We start from the raw sequence: 21474 nt of genomic DNA, 5'->3' as shown, positions 1-21474 counted from the left end.
ATGGACACACTCAGGTCCAAACACACAGGCTTCACACACGTTCATACCAATACGTTTCCATTACTTTGATAAGTATTCTGGTTTTATTCTCTTGCTAATATTCTCTTTTCCCTTGATTTTGTTGTTCTTTAAACTTGCTTTTAATGTTCTCTTTTTCTGTAAAGCACTTTCAGGTACGGCTGCACGGTGGTGCAGTGGTTAGCACTGTGGCCTCACAGCAAGAAGGTTCTGTGTTCGAGTCCCAGCTTGGGCACGGGATCTTTCTGGGTGGAGTCTGCATGTTCTCCCTGTTCCTGCGTGGGTTCTCTCTGGTACTCCAGCTTCCTCCCACAGTCCAAAGACATCAAAAGGGGACGAGGCTGATTGATACTCTAAATTGACCGTAGGTGTGACTGTGAGTGTGAATGGTTGTCTGTCTCTATGTGTTGGCCCTGTGATGGACTGGCGATCCATCCAGGGTGAACCAATCAGCTGAAGGCTGCTGGGATAGACTCCAGCCCCCCGGTGACCCTTAATAGGAATAAACTGAAGACGACTGATGGATGGATGGACTTTCAGGTGCAATTTTTGCATGAAAGGTGCTATAGAAATAAAGTTCATTATGTTATTATTATTATTATTTTCTGCCCCTTTTGGGAAACACTGTCATGACCTTAGATTCTCTGAAACAACCACTTATATGTGATGTAAATCAATATGAACCGGAGCAAGAATTTTCTCAGTAGCTCTTAACTTAGCCAGATATACTCCAATATTCCATGATTTCTCCAAAAATGTCTGGTTTTACTTTTCCAAATGTATATCAAACAAAAATAACAGACAACGAATAAGATGCTTCGCCTTGTAAACATTGATGGCAAAGTTGTGCATGAACCAAACTGTCCAGCCAGAAGAAAACATGGTTAGACCTGTCATCACGAGCCGCTGCTGTGCAGAGGAGAACGGGTCAAATCTACTGCGTTACTTTGAAATGTCAGTTAATGTGTTAGAACACTCAAATGTTGCATCTCAAAATTCCAATTTACCAAACTGTAATGGAACAAGAAAGTGGGGAAATGGAAAATATTAAGAAAGGGGGGTGGAAACAAACTGTGGTGTTTCCACCAAATCCAGATGTGTTTCTTTTGACCTTGTTTGTCCTCTAAAACCAGAAAGTGCCATTAATTGTGTTTAGAATGAGAAACTTTCTCAACACTCAGACAACTGATGTATAAAACTGAGGTGATTGTCAGAGTTCCCGGCTTACCTGGTCCCAGGTTTACATTCAGTGCAGACATTAGAGGTGGTGCACTTCTTACAGTTCTCTGGACACCTCCTGCAAATGTTGGAATCTGGAAGATACAAGATGAGCCAGCCATCACACAAGGCTGTTACTACTGAAGGCTCCTTCAGAACAGCTTATCAGGGACAAAGAGCGTGAAATAAGTTAAAGACAGGCAAGCGAGCGAGCCAGGAGGAAGAAAGGCAGGAGGAAGAGATGGCTACAGATAGGAGGGGGAAGAACGGAAACATCGAAAGGCTGCAGAGGCGGAGTATGAACAAGAAGATTGCAGTGTTGGTGAGGGAGCACAGGAATGTAGCTGAGGATTTCAAAAGGCAGACGAAAAGGCTTTGACACGCTTTGACACAATGCACATGGACACTTCAGCCTTCAGCAGCCACAAGAAGAAATAACATGTTTTATTTTCCTGAGAAACAAACTATTAATAAGGACTGTGCTCATTTTCCTCAGCCACATGTTGTGGATGTATGTTACACAGCCTTTATGGTTTGGTTGGGGGAAGTTCTATGGTCAGAGCAGGGAGGAGGAGACGGAGGGTAAACGCTGAGGAGTCTGAGATTGATTAGAGGTTGGAAGCAGGATGAGGACAGGTCACAGACAGACTTCTCTCCAAGTTTTACTTTCACATTTCAGTTAAGAACTCAAAAACATTGAAGAGGATCAATTTTTTTTAAACTGGTTACTTTCTAGAGTAATTTATCTGGTAGAATTGTCAGACATTCATGCGTTCCATCTCCTCAAATGTGCAAATTAGCTGCTTTTCTTAGTCTGATATGGCAGCAGGTGGAATGTAAAAGGTCATCTGGTGATCTGAAAATCTATAACAAGCTTTTACACAGTTTTCTACCATTTTATAGACTAAACAAAAGGAGTTAATCCAATAATACTAATTGAGATTACTATCAGTGAAAATAATCACCATCATCATATAATCTCAAAACAATTCTTTGAAGTCTGGACAACTAATGAGACCATAAATGAAAATGTCCACCACTTGGATTCCTTTCAGCTTGTTGTCAGTCTGACTGAGAGAAAATAAACATTGCTCATTTAACAAAACACACAGCTCAGTCGTGCCAAAAAATATCCACTACATCTTGGCCTGCTGAAATGTTATGATTGAAGTTGGATTAGATCACAGCAGATCGGCTGCCAAAAGACTCGCAGGGCTGCAAGGACTTACGCTAGATTAATACCAAGATATGGAGATAATTATCAGATGTACATAGTTTGTGTGTCTCTGTGCTTTACTTTCATCAGGGCTGGAACACACCTCTCCTCGCTGAACATGAGACAATCCAGTGTAAACATACAGTATAAACTGGATGTTAACGCCACTGAACTACTCTGTTTATCATAAACCAGACGTCAACGTGAAGAGACCAAGTCGACGTCTCATAAACAAAAACAATCCTTCTGCAGGTCTGGTTCATGTCAGGATTTTTTTCTTCTCTGGCACTTTAATGTGGTTGAGAAATTTAAAAAACAAAAAACAAAAAACAGGCATTTCAGTTCAATTTGTTCAACGAGAGCACTGGAATAAATCAGAGGCTACATGTTACAGTGACGATACAATAACAATTCAAGAGATGTCAACACTTTTATCTTGGAGGCAAATGGCCAGCAATGGGACGATGGATTTCTTAAGACAGATGAATAGATTTTGAGACCCCCCCCCTTCTTTCCTGCTGCATCCTGATAACAAGTCCAGATTATTAAATCACACAAGTAAGATGAAGTCATTTCATAAATAAAGAGAATAGATGTGAAGGAGAAATACGACGCTGATAAGTGTCACAGTGTGCAGGGCTCGGTGGAGAGTTTTGTACCGTGGTCGAGGTAGAAGCTGTCTGTGCAGGTAGCGACGCAGGTGTTGGCGCCCTCATTGAGGTGAAAGCCAGACCTGCATGTAGTGCACTGGTCGCTACGGCTACCAACACAGGTCTCACACAATGAGGAGCACTTCTTGCAGCGTTTCCTATCGTCACGGAAAAAGCCACTGGGGCACTCCGACACACACATCCTGAAATAAGGAAGGGGGGAGGGGGGTGGGGTGAGAGAATGTTACATAATCAATTTAGACTTTAAAAAAAAAAACAACTTATAAAACCTAGGCAATTTTAATACATAACCTATACATAGAGGTTTATTTCTCAGCCTCTGTGACAGAAAGAAGCATTAAATTACAACTGAAAAGGCTAAGGTTTCTGGCTTCCCACCTTTGCTGATCATTAAATGAGTGAACAAAAATGACATGTATGACATCAGGCCTTTAAGATTGAACAACCTTTATACTGAATCAGCAAACCAAAAAGATAAGGGAAATTTTACACAGCTAATCAGTGTATTTTTTTTCTTAATACACTTGTTTTTCGAGCAGCACATGTTGAGCTGGGACAAACAGAGACGGGAGCAGCCAGTGTGTGTGCGTGCGGCTGCTATATGGTGAACAGGTGTAGCATCTGTTGGAAAACTTCACAGTCCTCCGTCACCCCCTCATTTCACCCTTAGGCTCCCTCCCTAAGGTGAAAAAGATCTTCAATAATCCTCCCGAGTACAAAACACGCACATTCACATACACACCCTTTAAACCTCATTCACACACTTCAGAGTTTTCTGCCAAGACACACATATGGCATGTGTGAAACACATAATCCACGTATGCACGGACACACTGCCAGCCGCTCGTCCTCCTGCATCAATACAATTTCTCTCCCCTGTGCTGAAAAGATTCTTTATCCAATAAACACAGTAACAGGACTGCTACAGAAAGGATAACGCAGATGTGAGAGAAACCTTCAACATCCCTTTACTGACCACTGTGAGAAATGTTTGCAATAAAGTCCGTGAAGTCAGAGAGCTATAAAAGCTATGCAAAGAAAAGAAGTTTACAACTTGACTCTCGCTTTATTTTCAGCCTTCGCTCTTCACAATTATAATATAATATTTTATCCATTTGTTTTTATCAATTAATTAAATCACTACAAGTCAAAGATGCGGTGAGGCTCTTTGCTGTAACATTTCAACTTGAAGAAAAAGTGTGGCTTGTATTAACATTAATGTTCAATCGATCAAATCACATTTCACACACCAGTTGAATAAAGCCTGAGTGATGCAGGGCTCTTGCGCTGTGATCACCAGTGTGGCTAACTGAGATAATGAATGCAATCGAGTCACTGTAAATATTAGTGTTTCTGCGTGCGTCTCTGCTTTGTCGAGTAAAAACTTTCATCATGAACAGAAAGGTGACAATGATAGGGAGCTCGAGTTGCCCAGGCTGAGTTTCTATCGCAAGCAAATTTAAAGCAGACCTTTGAAATGTTGCCAAGAGATAAAAAGGAAATGTAAATTAGTCATGATCCCATCATCGGTTTCAGAGACCAAGCTAGGCTACACAAAGTGGAACTTGGTCATGTCTTCACATTACAGGTCATGTTTTGCACAGCTGTAGAGAAGTTCTAACAGATACAACAGAAAAAAAGAGGTCAGCTACAACCCCCCCCCCCCCCATTCTGTCATGCCAGCGAGGATCACATTTGAAAAAGAAACAGCTAATCAGTCATTTGATAATCCAAGTCTGTTCACATCAGAGTATATGAAAGACATAGATATACATACATGTGGATGTATATCTATGTGTACACAAACACACACACACACACACACACATATATATACATACATATATACACACACATATATATATATACACACACATATATACACACACATATATATATACATATATATACATATACACACATATATATACATATATATACATACACACATATGCATATATATATACAAACACACACATATGCGCACACACATATATATATATACACATATATATATATATACACACACACACACACACGTGTGTGTATATATGTATATATATACACACACATATGCGCACATATATATATATATATATATATACACACACACACACACACACACGTGTGTGTATATATGTATATATACACATACATATACACACACACACACACACACACACATATATATACACACACATAAATACATACATATCATATATACACATATATGCATACGTATATACATATATACGTATACAGTTTTGGGGTTTTTTTCCTCAAAAAAAAAAGCATAGGAAAAAAATTAAGACAAGCAAACATAAAAATTGAGAAAATGCAAGTCTTGCCAAACTGAAGACATCCATCCATCCATCCATCCATCCATCGTCTTCCGCTTATTCCTACATTAAGGGTCACGGGGGGGCTGGAGCCTATCCCAGCGTCAACGGGCGAGAGGCGGGGTTCACCCTGGACAGGTCGCCAGTCCATCACAGGGCCAACACAGAGAGACGAACAACCATTCACACTCACATTCATACCTACGGTCAATTTAGAGTTATCTACCAGAGAGAACCCACGCAGGCACAGGGAGAACATGGAGACTGGCCTCACAGCAAGAAGGTTCCGGGTTCGAGTCCCGGCTCGGGCACGGGATCTTTCTGTGTGGACAGTGCTAACCACTGCACCACCGTGCAGCCCCCAAACTGAAGACATATTATATATTTTGCTGCCAATTTTGCATTTTCTGTCTTTCTTATATATTCTGATCTGAAACGCAGGTACATTCAGGGGCACAAAACTGACAAATGAAATTTTGCAACTTTATGAATTAATTTCCTTTCTGAACAGTAACATCTTTCTTGGTGGACAATTACTACTTACACACAGAAAAATATCAAAATGAACAGATCGGGGTTTTTTTCAGCCAGTTTGAGGTTTTCTGGGGATGTGTTGGCTTTTATTGAACCTGGACCTGACTCATCAATAATGCACAAACAGCAAGTGGTATGCAGGTATTTGATGCTTTGCAGGTTATTTGCTTTTCTGAGTCCTGAGCATCAAACACGCATGTAGTACGTAATCATCTTAACATTTAACACCACCGCCCCTCATTCTCCCTCCCATCCCTCGCTTCTTTCTTCATTCATCTATTGCTCCCTGTGGGGGCAGAAAAGGGCAACAACTCTGAAGTGGGCTAATGATAAGGCAGCACTAAGCTCACAAATTCTCATGCACCTGCATTGGTTTGTCTTTTATTAGTGCAGAGACCCGCTGACACAGAGGCAATTACAACAGACTTTGATCCCAATGGGATCCTAAGAGTGAGCACAAATGTGCACATGCACGCCAATTCAGTCACTCAACACACCAGACATTAAAAAAACTCACCAAAAAAAACCCAAGACAGGAAATCACCCTTAAGCCTCAAATCTTAGTCAATAGGCACGTTAGCATTTTTTGCCATAGCAGAGATTTTCTATGTTTGTGTGTCTGCAAAAGTTCGAACAGTTGGTCCAAATAGTCAGATCTCAATTATCTGGATGATATAAATTCAGAGAATATTTCAGCAATTTATTGTTCTAAATGTATTTTTATTACAAACTGGTTAAATATTATGCAATTTATTCTTCTATTCATGTCAACAAGATTTTAAAATATACTGCCTATTGCGCTTTTACATTTTCATCAATATGTCAGAGAAATGTGTGAACTGTCCCCTGACAAAGAGACAATTGGCAACTTAAATCCCAACACATGAAATATCTTGATTATCTGATCTCTTTGCACCTCACACATTTTTTGGGTGTTCGACTGAGATTGTATTCACTTAGATGCATTCATGAGCTTTAATGCAGACTGTGTTTCATATGGTTTTATGTGCTTTGTTGTACTTACGCACACTATGTTTTATGTGACTTTAATTTCTCTCCACTCCTCCACTAACAATTGCAACACTGGGGACAAATAATGTCCTTGAATCTTGAGTATTAGCTCATGTTGAAGTTCTTTGGCTATGTATCTCCCTTTCCTCGCCAATAAAAGGAGATGTGGAAAGACACAAGGTGACAAGAAGAAATAAAATATGAGGAAAACAAAACCTTCGGCAGCCACTGTTGAAGCCAGGGTTTTAATAGCGCATACATTTATGATGGTCACGACATTCTTGAATATTACACAACAATTTAATACTTAAACTACAGCATGTAGCAGTCTGACCTGGTGTTGTTCTTGAACTTGAGGAAGTAGTGGAGGCAGTTAATGCAGTGGTGAGGTCCAGGTCCTTCACATCCGTTCTCATTGCATTCAGAGTCACAGGGACCTGGACACACGGTTAAAGAATAGAAAAGAATAAAGTTTTATCATCAAAAATAATCCATGATGAACAACTAAGTATTTAATTATGCCTAAAGTTACAATGAAACTTCTGCCAATGAATGATATTAAATCCGCAGGACATCTTTGCTGCTACTATGGGTACCCTCATCTCAGCAGGGCACCAGATTTATAACTCACCATTGTACTCCTCTGGGAGCTCTTCATCTGTGGGCGTCAGCATGTCGGTGGAGCGGGGCTTATCGCTGCGCAGAGACGAGTACGGGTGCACAGAGGTGCCGTACAGCACCAGTGACCACTCCTTCAGTTTGCCTGAGGACACAGCAGCACTGTAAAAGTTAGATCTGATGGCAAGCTGCTGGGTGTCCCTCTGATCTTTATTTGATTTGTAAATTTTGATGTGAAGAGCTGCTATTATGGTCAAGTTATGCATAAAAACAAGTGTAATGACAGACAGCTGTGCAAGTTTTATGTTTTCCTAGTGGAGGAGTGATTTGCCAGAGCAGTTTAACCTGATGTCCACCCTCCATCATAAGAATGAAGTAGAGAGAAGCAACAGGAGTTCTTTAACAGATATTCCTGCTACAATAAGTTGATTACATTAAATGAATCTTTAACTGAGCCCCACAGGAGAACTAGACATGGGATAATTAGAAACTGCCACCCTCTATTTCAGACTTCATTATGTAGTTGAAGAGTCTTCAGCGCAGTGGTGATGACTTCCTTCTGTGTGCCCCTGCTGATTCAGTCACAATGCAAATGGATGTGGATTATTTTATCTTTTTTTAATTAAAGAAATCTGGAACGCTCTCATACCGGGTACTTTCTGGCTGCGGAGTTGAGACGGAGAGTCATAGATCTCTAAGACCCAGTCGCCGGCTGCTTTCTCTCCCCAGCAGTGGGTGGTCATAAACTCCCAGTTCTTAAAACCCTCCATGGAGTGATCAAACAACCTGCATATCAAGAACACACACACACACACACACACACACACACACCAAATGATGAATCACACATAGCAGTACAAACAATAACCACCAACCGAGCATAATCTTGGTTTCTAATGAACTGTGGTCAACCATGACTGAGGTCTGCAGTTTGTATGAGGTGAACGTGCAGAGCTTCCAGCATAATCAGTGCAAAATCCCAAGAAGTTGCCTTATTTTATGGTGTTTAAACCCAAATTAAAAAGAAAGCAAACAGAGGAGTAGATCTTCCAGAAAATAATTCAAATGTATTCAGATGAAATACAAAATCATATCATTTAACTCCATGAGGCTCACACTACTGAGAAGCCGAACAATTATCCAAGTTTTACAGCGGCATTAATGTTTTCTCTACCTGTTGGCAAGCAGCTGAGACTTTGTCCCTGAGGGTGAGGTCAGGTTGATTGACAGGTCCCCACGGCGAGGGTGTGTGATTGTAATACGGACGACCACGTGCTCTAGGTAGATCACGTGGTGGTTGGGGTTGTCAGTGCACCCTGTCGCTTTGTACACGGACCGCACCACATGTTCTGGACGAATAGTTCTGGAAGACAAGAGGAGAACCAGTCAGACCACAAGGACCCAAGGTGTTGCTGATGTACCCCAGATAGTTTTTGCATCAAGAATGGGGTAAATTTTTATTTTCCTTTCTTGTAATAATACAAGTACATTTACAAGTAAACCAGTACATTTTGATTTAGGACACATATTAAAATCAAAGTAATAACATCATAAAGAGAAATGAAAACATTAAATTGAGCTAAAATATTCAATATGCTTGTGAGGTCTGATTAGCTTCTTGTTGTGTTTAGGGGCAAAACTAAGCAGAAAAAAAATCTTCTCAACATAAGGGCCATAACGTTCATGTAGCTTCAGAGGGTCCTCCTATACCCGTGACTAAGGTGACTGGTTGAGACATTCAAGTCGATCAACCTAAATCCTGGTGTGAGTGAAGTTTCAAAACACAGAACGAACCTTAAGAACAATTACATGTACAGTACTTCTTCTGATTTAACTTCCTCCTGAAATGTCTGCCAGGAACCCAAGAAGCACAAGCATGATAATAAAGACACAGAACATTATTTGCTGTGCCCGCGACGCACCTCAGCAACAATATAACCCATCAGCCAATGCAAGCATCTAATGACTCCTTCAATAACGTCTGCAGTGAAATCTTATGTAATGGGTGCACACATTTGTAGGGCTGCAGAACGCAACGGCTCCACAAGGACACAGTTGCCAGCCATAGAGGGAAAAGGAGAAAATTACTCAATAATGGCAACTGGACTGCATTATATTTGGTATGACACTAATCAAGTGAGCAGGGAATGTATAATGGAGGAACTGTGCTCTAATGCTGCTGGGATACCAGCGGGGGCCTGACCAACCCTGGCTGGGTCTCCTAGGTGAGGGTATGATTGTGTGAGACCGCATGAACTCAGGTTGTATCGATGATGCATCTCATCACATCCATAGGATACACTATACTATCTTTCAACTGTATGGAATTCCAGCGTATCATATTTTATTTGTAAATTTATATTTATCCAGCACATAAATGTCTGCATGGCACCCATGGAACCTACAGTGCCTTCAGAGGCCCTTTTTTAAAAGGCTTTTTTACTGCACTCTTGTCAAGTTGCTGACTGGAGTTTTGTCAAATAGCCAGTCAAAGTAAAACGGCCACTGGCTGTGCAGTTAATGTCACCAGTTATTTTGCCAACAGTAAAAGCAAGTCTCCATTGTCTAGTCAGATGAACGCACGCACGCTGATACTTTTCTCTGTCATCATTGTTTCAAAGGAGTGGCTGGTGGTCATAAAATATACACACAAAACAATTTTATTAGAATAGAAAATTAACATAATCGCCACCCAGCAGCCGCTACTTGTGGCAAGCCTGGATAATGAATACCATCTTTCCACCAACAGCCTTTTCAGAAAAGAGCTGCGCTTTGCTGCTGCATAGCGGTTGCACATCAACAGCTGAGCCAATGTTCAATGTATCGACTCACTGCAGCAGATTACATGCGGGGCTTCATCACTGGAAACTGAAGTGATGAATTACACTTGTTGGCAAGATTACATAAAAAGAATATTTTCGCTGCCTTGTTGGCTGAAAAACAGTAACTTCTGCTCTTTGATGGTGTTTTCATTTTCTTAACAGTTACATTTTGAGGGACTGCGTGATACAACACAGATGTTTATCATTGAGAGGAAAATTACCCCTGGCAATTACCAGCTGGAAAAATCTATTTAGTTGTCTGACAGATGAGGCCATTTTTTAGATTACAAATCTTCCTCATTTCGCTTAAAAGTATGTTATCTTTTTGTTATTTCATATCTAAACATATGTTGTGTTTTAATGTCAGATATTCTCAATAAATGTGGCCAACATTTCAAATAATAAAGTATGTTGAGTAAACTAATCTGTGTGATTTCTGAGGAGTCAGTTTTCAATATCTTTTTGCAATCTTGTGTTCAAATGTATCACCAATAGCCATCCATCCCTCTATTTTCTTCCACTTTTCCTGTTGAGGGTTGTGGGTGTGGGGGGGGCCTAGAGCCTATATCAGCAGCTTTCGGGCGAGAGGCGGGGTTCACCCTGGACAGGTAACTCAAATCAAAGTGGTAGTGGATTGCTGAGTACACAACTGGATAAAGAAGACAAGAATTGTACAGGATGATGAAAATGAGAGTTTGCAAACAAACATTCTTGGGTAGTTTTGCAGTTGTTAGCCATCTGTCGCAATGAGCTTCACTCTAAATAGATGTGACTGGTTCTTTTCTGCATTCTGGAATTACACTGAAGAAGGCGGAGAGGAAAAAGCATCTTAGTATGTAACATTAACCAACATTTTTGGGTATAGTATCACTTTAATTTCACAGCATGCCTACAGGAAGGGATGCTGCCCCTCGGCAGGCTTCCAGAATCTGGCCAATCAGGAGAAAGATAACTCCGGGGAGGGGGAATCCGAAGAGACTTTATAATATAAATATAGAAATGGACAGTATCTTAATAATAAATATCTTTATCTGAATGAATGAAGCCAAAGTATATGAGAGTGGCTCACCTCGTTTCATTGACTAAAAATGCTTTCAATATCTCACATCACACACAACATCTTCAGCATATCTGTTGGATGTTAAAACTGACAAAGTTTTCAAGCTGTCAAAAATATAACAGCTCTAATGGTGTATTTAATGCGACTGTAACCATCTGCAATTCTGAGTACATGATCATGTTGACTGCAGGGCCAAACCATCGATTACTAATCACTGTCCGTGCGAGTCAAGACTGAACAGTAATAATTTGTGTTGGGAAACATAGTTCAAATCAGTTATACTGGTGCACTAAATACACCTGGCCCATATAAATTAGATCAAATTAGTATGAAAAGAGTGGATGGGGTTCATTATTGAAAACGGTATTTTATGAGTTGTTGAAAAATCCATAACCCGTTCTCCATTTGTCCTTCAACTCCATCTCTGTTCATTTATATAATGGCAAGCTGACCCAGCTGATTGTTAGTGGGATAAATAGAAAGAAAAGTGCACAAGAAAAAAGTATTTACACAATTAGATTTCAAGGAAAAATAACGGTAGAAAACAATGTCTCTATTGTGAGTGGGCGATGACTGTTGGCTGGAGAGTCTAAGGCTGATATCACAGCTCTGGCTTCTCTATGACACAACACAGATAACTCAGCCATACGCAGGGGAGCGAGCAGAGCAGATGCACAGCTGATTAGCACCGGCCTGACTGCTCACAGATCAGGCAGTTTTCCTGGTGCATGGTCCAAGTGGAGTGAGGCGAGCGATTGCAGACAGACGTTACCAAACGCAGTCAGAGGGGCCAGCCAAAGGGTGTGTGGGAACACGCCACTGAGGTGACGGCAACACTTATGTGGCAAGTTAAAAGAAAACATAGAACACACACACACACACACAAAGTGTTCACACATGTACCAACACAGGAAAAGAGGCACACGACACACATAGGCATACTTCTTTCTAGCGCTTTCCTCTTCCTCTTTAGTCTTATGATCACATGCACATGACAACCAAATAAATATAGTCAACAAAGGGGTTGTTTAAAGAACATTTCAGACTTTTGAAAAAATACTTTCATAACTTACCTTTTGTCCCAGAAACATAAAAAAAAACATTTTATTTCGTTGCCTTTTTCACTTCTTCACAAGCCTTTCATTTGAAAGGCTCTTCATGAATAAGTCCCACAAACTTTAAAAACATGTCACCGATCAGATCTTGCATCTCTAAGGCTACTCATGAATACACCACATATGAAAACCACAGGGTTGTTTACTTCCACAATTGTGGGACATTCTCCATAAGTCAGCACATACTACATGAATCCAGAGGCTCAACACAACTGCCTCTCAAGCTGGACTTTACTTAAGCCTTCTATGACTTGTGCACTTGAGCAGAACAGACTGAACAACACTGATAATGCTGCAGTTGCTGGCCGCCGAGACTTCAACTGAAAGAAACCAGTTCAGGGCTCAAGTTCAGCCAGTCAGTCCAACACAGAACAGCTCAGGCTTCCAGCTGCATCAAGAATAACAAGCTGTGAAGCCCTGGCTCACTCTGTGTGTGCGTGTGTGTGTGTGTGTGTGTGTGTGTGTGTGTGTGTGTGTTAAAGGTCTTATGTGAGAACCACCCTGCCAGAACTAATGCTTGGCCCCTATCAAGGTACAACTTGCACAACCGCACTCACAAACACATGCTGGTGCATAAAACACCACAGAGAGAACAAAAAAAATTAGAAGGAACTGAGACAGAGATGGGGTAGTTGTTGGGAGAAATGTTCCATATCTGTTCATGACACAACACAAGCATATTTTGTCACATAAGCATTTCATATCAAGCTTGCGCAGCGTGCCGATTTCTATCTGCTCATCAAAGCATCCTCTGTATAACTATCCGCTACTGTGGCTAAGCAGTAGATTCCTTCAATCACTGTACTGCCTGATAGTGTAATAGTGTAGCTCGACTGGAAAATGTAAAACATTATTCCGCCAAAAATGTGTAAACACCCCACACACACACACTTTTGGTTTGCGTATAGCCCCATTATTTCTAGCAGGTTTAGTGAAGGAACTCTGGTGAGGTCATCCACATCTGAGATGAATTGGAAGCCGACTGTGAGCCAGGGCTTATCACCCAGCATCAGAGCCTGACACCTCACTAATGCTCTTGTGGCTGGGAACGAACCCAAGTCACAGAATCATGAGGGAGGCGTGCGTGTAGTATCAGATCAATACCCTGGGTTTTAGAGCAAGTTGCTCCTCCTCACGTGTGACATGTTCATGGTCATGTATGCTGAAATGCTTCATTGAGATCAGATCCCCTGTAAAGGCAGGACTTGTTATGCTGAAGCTGATAATGCAAAGTTATGACCCCCGTCAAGGATGTTTTCACCCATGTCAGTTAGGAACACCAGTTTCATCCAGCTGCCATGATACGATTCTGAATTAATTCAGGTGCCTGCTGTCGATATGAGGCAATATCATACACTAATTTAACATCATCTGTTACATTTATAACAACTTCTAAAAAGAACACCAAATATCATTTTATAATTTAATTTGTGAGGTGGTGCACTTGGGCAGAAATGGCAAAGGAGGGAAGTGCCGTGGGAGTTTCACACTGAATGTGGATTATAACGATGGAGTTATATTATCAATTTTTTTTTTTTGCACTGCATTGATGCAACTGGATCATTGATCATTTAATTGATGTATCCATGTACATTGTTGTCTCATCTCACCCCTGATGTTGGGTGGTGTATCTGTTAGATGGAATAAATCATCAATAAGGGGGTGTGGCATTGGGCTACAAAAAAGAAGCGACAATTTCGCAGCAGATCCGTTTATGGTCATTGATGGTTAGGCTTTTAGCAGATTAGGAAAAAAACAAAAAGGCCGATTCACATAAAACTGTGGAGGGTTGGAGCATTGAACAAGAGAGAAACAATTACATTTTGAAGCAGATCAGTTCAAAAACTAAAAATAATAGAGGAAAAAGAGCGTACTCTCGTGTTGTACCTGATCTGTCGGTCTGCACTCTCCACACAGACATGCTGAGCAGGAACTTGCTTCCATCTCTCTGCTTCCTTCACCATCGCCTCAGCATCCATCAGACCAAAGCCATACAGGTGGCTGACTGTAGAATTCGCACACGCATGCGCACACGCACACACACACACACACACGCACACACACACGCACACACACACACACTAAGGCAACCAAAAACAATATATATGAAAAAATAAAATCAATGACAGGAGCTCAATACCTTCTTGGTGTGTAGAGAAGATTCAAGGTATCAAAAAGTCTAAATGTGCCCCAAAAAAGTTTCAAACTTCCACCATGAGCAGTGGTGGAAAAAACACAACATAAATATGAATTCCTTCCATACTTCTCCTGCACCCCCACCTCTCCCTCCCTGTTCTGCTTCTCTTTAGTTCTTCTTTGCTTTGTTTTTTAAGTCATTTGGAAAACCTCCAGACACACTGGGCCTGCAGCCTGGCAGATACAGGGTAGAAGAACTACACTTGGAGAGATTCTGGAGATTATATTTCATAAAACATCTTTGATGGCATTACTTAGTAAAACAGACATCAAGAGAAAATATGGTCACAACGGAGGATCAGATTCCTTCACAACGAATTTTGATGTTATTAGCAATTCAACACAAGGAGATTTTTGCAGATGTGAAAAGCCCAGTGTTGCAAAGTGAAAAAAAAAAATACAAAAGAGACTTCATGTGCATGATCTTAACTCTCTCTGACAGGACCTACAGTTGCTGTTTTTCAAACATTTTAGGGACTCCCTCTCTTTTGGGGACAAAAGAAAAGCAAGTCTTCATTACATAAATGAAAATATTTCAGGCTGAGGTATGGAGAGGGTTAGGTAACTACTGTTAAAGTTACGTTTCGAGCAATGTGAGTCAATGTAATGACCCATGTGATGGAAATTGTCTGTATGACTTAAGAATCTCTAAAGGGACACAAACCAGACTTAAGACTGGTTTAATAGGGGACAGAATGAGCAGTTGGGACAAAGGCTATGTCCTTGACATTGATTTGAACCAGTGGTTTAATTCCAACTGAAATGAAGGATGACTTTTTTCTATTCTCCTAGTTCAGAGCCTCAGTCCCACTGTTACACGACATATGCCCAAAAATTTCAAAAGTACACAATGTTTTTTGTTTACATCAAAATCAAATTTTTTTGTTGCTGTACATAAACTATAGGATTAGGCAGGTTTCAGGCTGAATCGGGCTCTGCAGTGAGGGTTTCAGTTCTCTCACTTATTTTTTTTTTGGGGGGGGGGTAGTCCATTACAAGTTGAACCAGAAGTTAAACTTTTGGATTCAACTTTTGCCAAACAACAGACAGAGAATGATCACCCTGGTATAGGGTGCAGTCTATGCTACAAAACAGTGATAGTAATCACCTTCCTTTGGTTTGAGTCCATTTGTTTTGAGTTGGAAGAGAGGAAATTGAGGAACAAGATTGTGTGTGTGTGTGTGTGTGTGTGTGTGTGTGCGCGCACGTGCGTGTGTGTGCGGGGGGGGGGGTCGTCTTCTTTTTTTTTTAATGCTGGGGCACAAACACTTCAAACCACGCACGTCACAAAAACTGGCCACATAATGAGTGGCCTACACCGCCACAGCACTAGATTTAGCCTGAACCAGTCTCAGAAGTGGGTGTAGCAGAAGTGTAAATATCTCAGAGAATGCTAACAGTAATGTGTGTGTGCGTGTGTGTACCGTTGTAACCAGCAGCATTGGTCTTCCAGTCAGGAGCACTGAGGTGTCCAGCTCTAGAGGTCTTTACTATGATGTGCTGAACGTCTCTCCAGGTTAGAAGGGGACTAAAGAGAGAACACACAAGTGCACATTAATTCTCACATTTCAATTTCAGACTGAATACAAAAGAAAAACTGAGCAGGAACTAAAATATGTGAAATGCTCACATCACGTCTCCCGCTGGACCTCTCTTATGCAAATATTCAAAACAGACAAATATGCAAAGCGAGAGAGACACACACACACACACACACACACACACACACACACACACACACACTCTTCCATAAATGAAAAGGTCAGGCCAAACAGTAATGATGTCAACATTTTACTGTGTTTTGGCAGGAGAAGCAGAACGTTCAGCAAAGCAAATGGCTAACATGAGGGTGCTGAAGACAAGACATGGAGACATGTCTTCTTTGAGGAAGGGAATTCACATGGCTCATGGAAGGAGGTGGATGAAAGGAGCACATAAACAAGTTGGGGGGGGGAGCAATGAAGATAAAAAAGAACAGGGCAGAAATACAAAACAAGCATAAGAAAACAGTGTAATATACATTAGGAGGGAGGGAGCAAATTATAGAGAGGCATATATGGAGAGCAGAGATGCCCATTCATCCGTCTCTCGTCTCTCAGATCTCACGTGAGATCTATTACAGGATGGCGGCCATGTGTCTCAACTCCTTTGATGTCCAAATGCTACATAAAAAGGGGAAAACCAGGAAGAAGTGGGTCACCAAGTTTCCTGGGATTCCCTTCCATCTCATATGCCGACCAGATGCTTCAATGCCTCCCCTCGTGTCACTCCCTCACCATCTGAGGCCGCTGGATTCAGCACAAGTCTGAAGCAATTGACCTAAAACTAATATTTCACCAAACCAAGACTAATAATTAAACTTTTAGGAAGATCCTTAGAGACAAGGAGACGGCGACGGGTGGGAAAAGGGCTCATGCACTGCTGAGCTGATTTTAACCAACAGTTCATTTTTATTAAGAAAGGGCCAAATCACAACAAAAGTTATCTCATGAAACTTGGCAAACAGCAGGTCTAAAATCAAACTATCAGAGAGAGCGAGAGACTTCGTTTGTTTTTCACCTTTTTTTAACATTTGAAAACATAATGTAATTAAATAATTGACAGAGAGAGAGAGAGAGCTGGGGAGACAGAGAGATGGGGTGGAGACAAAGTGAGACAGACAGATTCAGAGACAAAGATGAAGAGAGAGAGAGACGGGGATGGGTGGGTGCAGACTTAAGCAGGTTCTTTCATGGCTTCCTGTGATCTCTTAAGCAGAAAAGCACAAGAAGACCTTTAAATTCCCGGAAGTCTGAGAGAAGTCTTGATGTTCCATATTTAGCTGCTGCAGTTCATAAATTTCAATCAATAGCCTCGTTCCCACACGCACTGAATGTTCTGACAATTTTATGTGTCTTTTCGTGTGTTTGATTGTGGGAATCTCCAGAGTTTTGTTTTGGGTTTTTTTTTTCTTTTTTCCCCTGGATTATACACGACGCGAGTGCAGGGATCACTGATGTTTGGAGTTGAATGTGGGTGGTTTTAGATGCATCTCTGTGTCATTTTATATTAGCCTTGCATTCCTTCATGTAAAATTTTCACTGTCATTTCCATTGTTGCTCTTTGCCTCCTATAGGTTTCTTTCAGTCTATATGTGGAACTGTGTTTGTACGTGCTTGTAAAACATTGCTTCCTTTCTACAGTTGTTACCCGGCACGAAGGACTTTTTTATATTCATTCACCTCTTGCATGATCACTTTGTGTTTAAAAAAGATTATCATATTACTTACATTTTTACTCTGTATGTATATATATATATATACATATATATATAAATTGAATTTTCAGCAAAGCACACAAAGAAATCAATGGTCTACCTAAGTTAAATTGCTTTGCTTTTCTTCCTTTGCAACTTGCGACTGCAGTGAGACTATCATATTATCTGATTTCTCGAGCAAAAAATAGATTTGCAGACCTCTCGTGCAGAATGTCAAGGTAATTACATTGCCTTAACGATTCATAAGACATTTTTGGCGACATCAGGGTTTACTGTTCAAGAGAAAAAAAAAGATGCCTTCTGGTATTAATCAGGATTAGACAAACAACAGGAATTTAAAAAAGGAAAGAATTTGATATTTTGCAGTGATCCCCAAGGATTTCATCTCAGATGCCTTGAACACAATAGTATAACTAGATCAATGTTGTCCTTACACACACACACACACACACACGCACACACACACGCACGGAGAAACTCCAACTTATTCAACACAATTAAAAAAAAACACTTTAAATAGGTGAACATAAAAATATCAAGTCAAAACAATTAAAGGATTTTAGCAAAGATGTGCCATGAAACGTCAAAATAATTAACGTTCAGATCAATATTGATGGGCTTAGTTGCCACTGTGTAATTACAGTTCCATAAATGTTTTATGGTCATTAATTAAAAGTGACTCTGGCATCGTTATCTAGGTCACAACAGCCTTCCCATAAACAACCAAATACTAATTAATGGAGCAGCTCACATACAGGGGAAACCAGTGGCAGCAGCACATCAGAATGTCTAACAGGTTTTTTGGAACTACGCTCAAGTGTAATTATAGAAGAACGGGCAGAGAGGGCAGAGGGGAGTAAAAGAGGAGGCAAAATGTCCCATTTTAACAATCTACCATCTCACCGTTTAGTCAAGTGATTCTCCACTAAATTGATTTTCACTCTAAATCGGCCTCTTTCTTTTCATTCATCTGTCACCTTCTCATTTGTTGTTTGAACCTCCGTATTTCCTCACTAAGTCTCTTTGTTCAATCGCTTTTCCATCCACTCTTCTCCCAAGGACAAAGACAAACATGAAAGTTTAAGATGCTCTAAAAACGCTGACGGCGCTGGACTAAAAAATATAGAGATCAATCAGACACATTAAACATTTTGAACCTGCTGTAAATCTACATGGAGCAGAGGGCCTTTCATCAAAAGATCTTTTTTCCCCGCAGGATGATGATGAAAAGTTGATGGACATCATTAAACTAGTGTGAATAAATCTCCCTGCAAAAATGTTGATGAAAAAAAGAGGTGACTGAACACTAAAAGATTGGACCAAATCTTTTTATTGGAAAAGAATCATAAATCATCTTTGCATAGCACAAGAAGCTTTGCACCTTTCTAGAGTTTCTAAATGTAAATGGACATTTGTGTCACAGTTAGTCAGGGCATTCCTGCGACGTCGAATCACAAAAACGGGACAAACTGATGGACAACCCAAAAACCTACTGGCTCGGTCTTTTGGAGGCGTAAGTAGCAGACGACTCTGACACCACAGCAAATACGGGACTGTTTTCTGATGTCGCGCCCTCAAACTGAGAGAAAAGACCTCACAACAGCCAGTTCAGTCACGTCAATCCTGATGGCATCTTGACATGCTGATCACAAAAAGTTGGCCGGCTTTCTTTCACCAGATAAGAGCTGATACCATTGGTATTGCACAGAATTTGTCTAAACTGTTTCCCTCCCCCGCTTTCATCCTCTCCTCGCTTTACCTGCGTGTGCACGCATGCAGGTTTATCCATGTGAGAAACTGAATGAAGGGATTAAATGAAAAAACTGTTTTCCTTGGAGGAGGGGGAAAAAAGAGTGAGAGACCATCGTGATCGAGGTGGAGGCAGAGGAAGCATGAAGTGAGAGCCAGCAGTGGAGAAGAAAGCAGGCAAGCAAGAGGCAGTGTGTGATAATCTTGTTGAGGAAACAGGCTTATGTGCCCAGCCCTGCCAGGAAACCGAGAATATTTTCTACTGGGAGGATTTGGATTGGATTATCCAGGTTAAATGAAGTGACCTCAGCTAAATGAGCCGCTCAACATGTGATGATGGGGTAAAGCTGATTCACAGTCTCTTCACCTGTGCAGCACTTTCCAATTCATAAATTGATCACCATAGAAGCTCCTGACTTTCAAAAAGAAGGTGGCAGGAAACTGCTGAACGTCACAGGAAAATCAAACCCGGGCCTCAGAGAGAATACGTGGAGACTGAACACTGAAACCAAACTTGCTTTTAAAATCGGACTCTTACTCACCTCACTTGCAAATTGCCATCGGCCCTTTTAACCAGAATGTTTGCAGCAAGCAGGACCAACCTCAGATGCTTTGAGGCTTTTAGGGCAGGCAGCTTGCAAACAAGTGAGTGAGTGAATTCACTTCGTCAGCTCAGTCTGAATCCTGAGTCTTCATGGTTTTGCTTTTTGTAAATGAAAAAATTATGACGGGAAGATCACGTGGAAGATTCAGAAATAAGAAACACAATTAAGATCTGCAATACATGGACTTGATTACCTCCGCTGAGCTTTGATGTTCACATTAAAGCTAAGGAGGATATGATTCTGGTCTTTGGTTCACTTGTCTGTCATGCAAAACTATGAGACTGACTTTCACTAAATTCTAAGGAGGGGTGTTGCACAGACCAAGAAGCCAAACAATTTGTGGCAGATTCATTGAACACATCATGCTTTTTTTTTTTCCTTTTTCTTTTTTTACATTGGAATAGTCCAGTCTACTCTCCATTCCAGTAGTCTCACAGAATCAGAAGTGTGAGTCTTAAATTTAAACATGTGCAGTTGTTATCTTTTTTTCCACAGTAGTTCAGTAGATTATGAAATGCCAGATCCTTCTGGAAGGTAGATTACAGTATGTACCCACAACAACTATATACACGAGTCGCTTGAGACTTCATGTGTCACAATCATCAGTGCAAACAGTTGTTTGTGTGTTGTGTAGTACTAGGAACAGTTGTCTCGCTTGCCACAGCATGGAAGAAAATAAAAGCAGTTGCCGAGAGCCATTTAGTCTGGACAGTTTGATGCAATCCAAGGATCTCTAAGTACAGGTTTGCTGGGATTTAGACACAACAGCCATCACACAGCGGGTTCTACAGTGCTGGCGGCATGTAATAAGCCCCCACTCCAAAACATGACACCATGCAACTTGGCCTTAACTGGTTTCTACAAAAACCTGCTATTAGGCAAAAAGGGACCAGTTTTATTTCAAGGATTTCATTCAAATCAAGGGGTTACAGACGGTGATTTAATAAAAGTGACTTCACCCGATGACAAGAGGTAACTTAGGAGAAACTCTAGGAACTCAAGGAACACTGGACTCGCTGTCAAGCATGAGCTGGTGGTGTGCTCTG

At 40.9% G+C, this 21474-nt stretch overlaps 1 protein-coding gene across 2 annotated transcripts in view; it reads right to left on the bottom strand.

Moving 5' to 3' along the window:
• pcsk5b (proprotein convertase subtilisin/kexin type 5b) overlaps window positions 1-21474 on the bottom strand; it is an 82577-nt gene that overhangs the window by 28943 nt on the left and 32160 nt on the right. For both annotated transcript variants that reach the window (XM_086206230.1, XM_086206229.1), the window contains exons 10-17: window positions 16243-16346; window positions 14510-14627; window positions 8800-8988; window positions 8275-8411; window positions 7639-7770; window positions 7342-7444; window positions 3112-3305; window positions 1247-1331 (exon numbers count right to left, since the gene is read on the bottom strand). In XM_086206230.1, the coding sequence (XP_086062356.1) occupies window positions 1247-1331; window positions 3112-3305; window positions 7342-7444; window positions 7639-7770; window positions 8275-8411; window positions 8800-8988; window positions 14510-14627; window positions 16243-16346 (1062 nt within the window). The remainder of the gene's footprint in view (window positions 1-1246; window positions 1332-3111; window positions 3306-7341; window positions 7445-7638; window positions 7771-8274; window positions 8412-8799; window positions 8989-14509; window positions 14628-16242; window positions 16347-21474) is intronic.

This window comes from Aulostomus chinensis, chromosome 6 (assembly GCF_037954235.1).
Source record: "Aulostomus chinensis isolate RoL2024-O1b breed Wild chromosome 6, RoL_Achi_v1.0, whole genome shotgun sequence".
In the NCBI taxonomy this organism is placed as follows: domain Eukaryota; kingdom Metazoa; phylum Chordata; class Actinopteri; order Syngnathiformes; family Aulostomidae; genus Aulostomus; species Aulostomus chinensis.
This window is presented reverse-complemented; position numbering and strand designations above follow the sequence as displayed.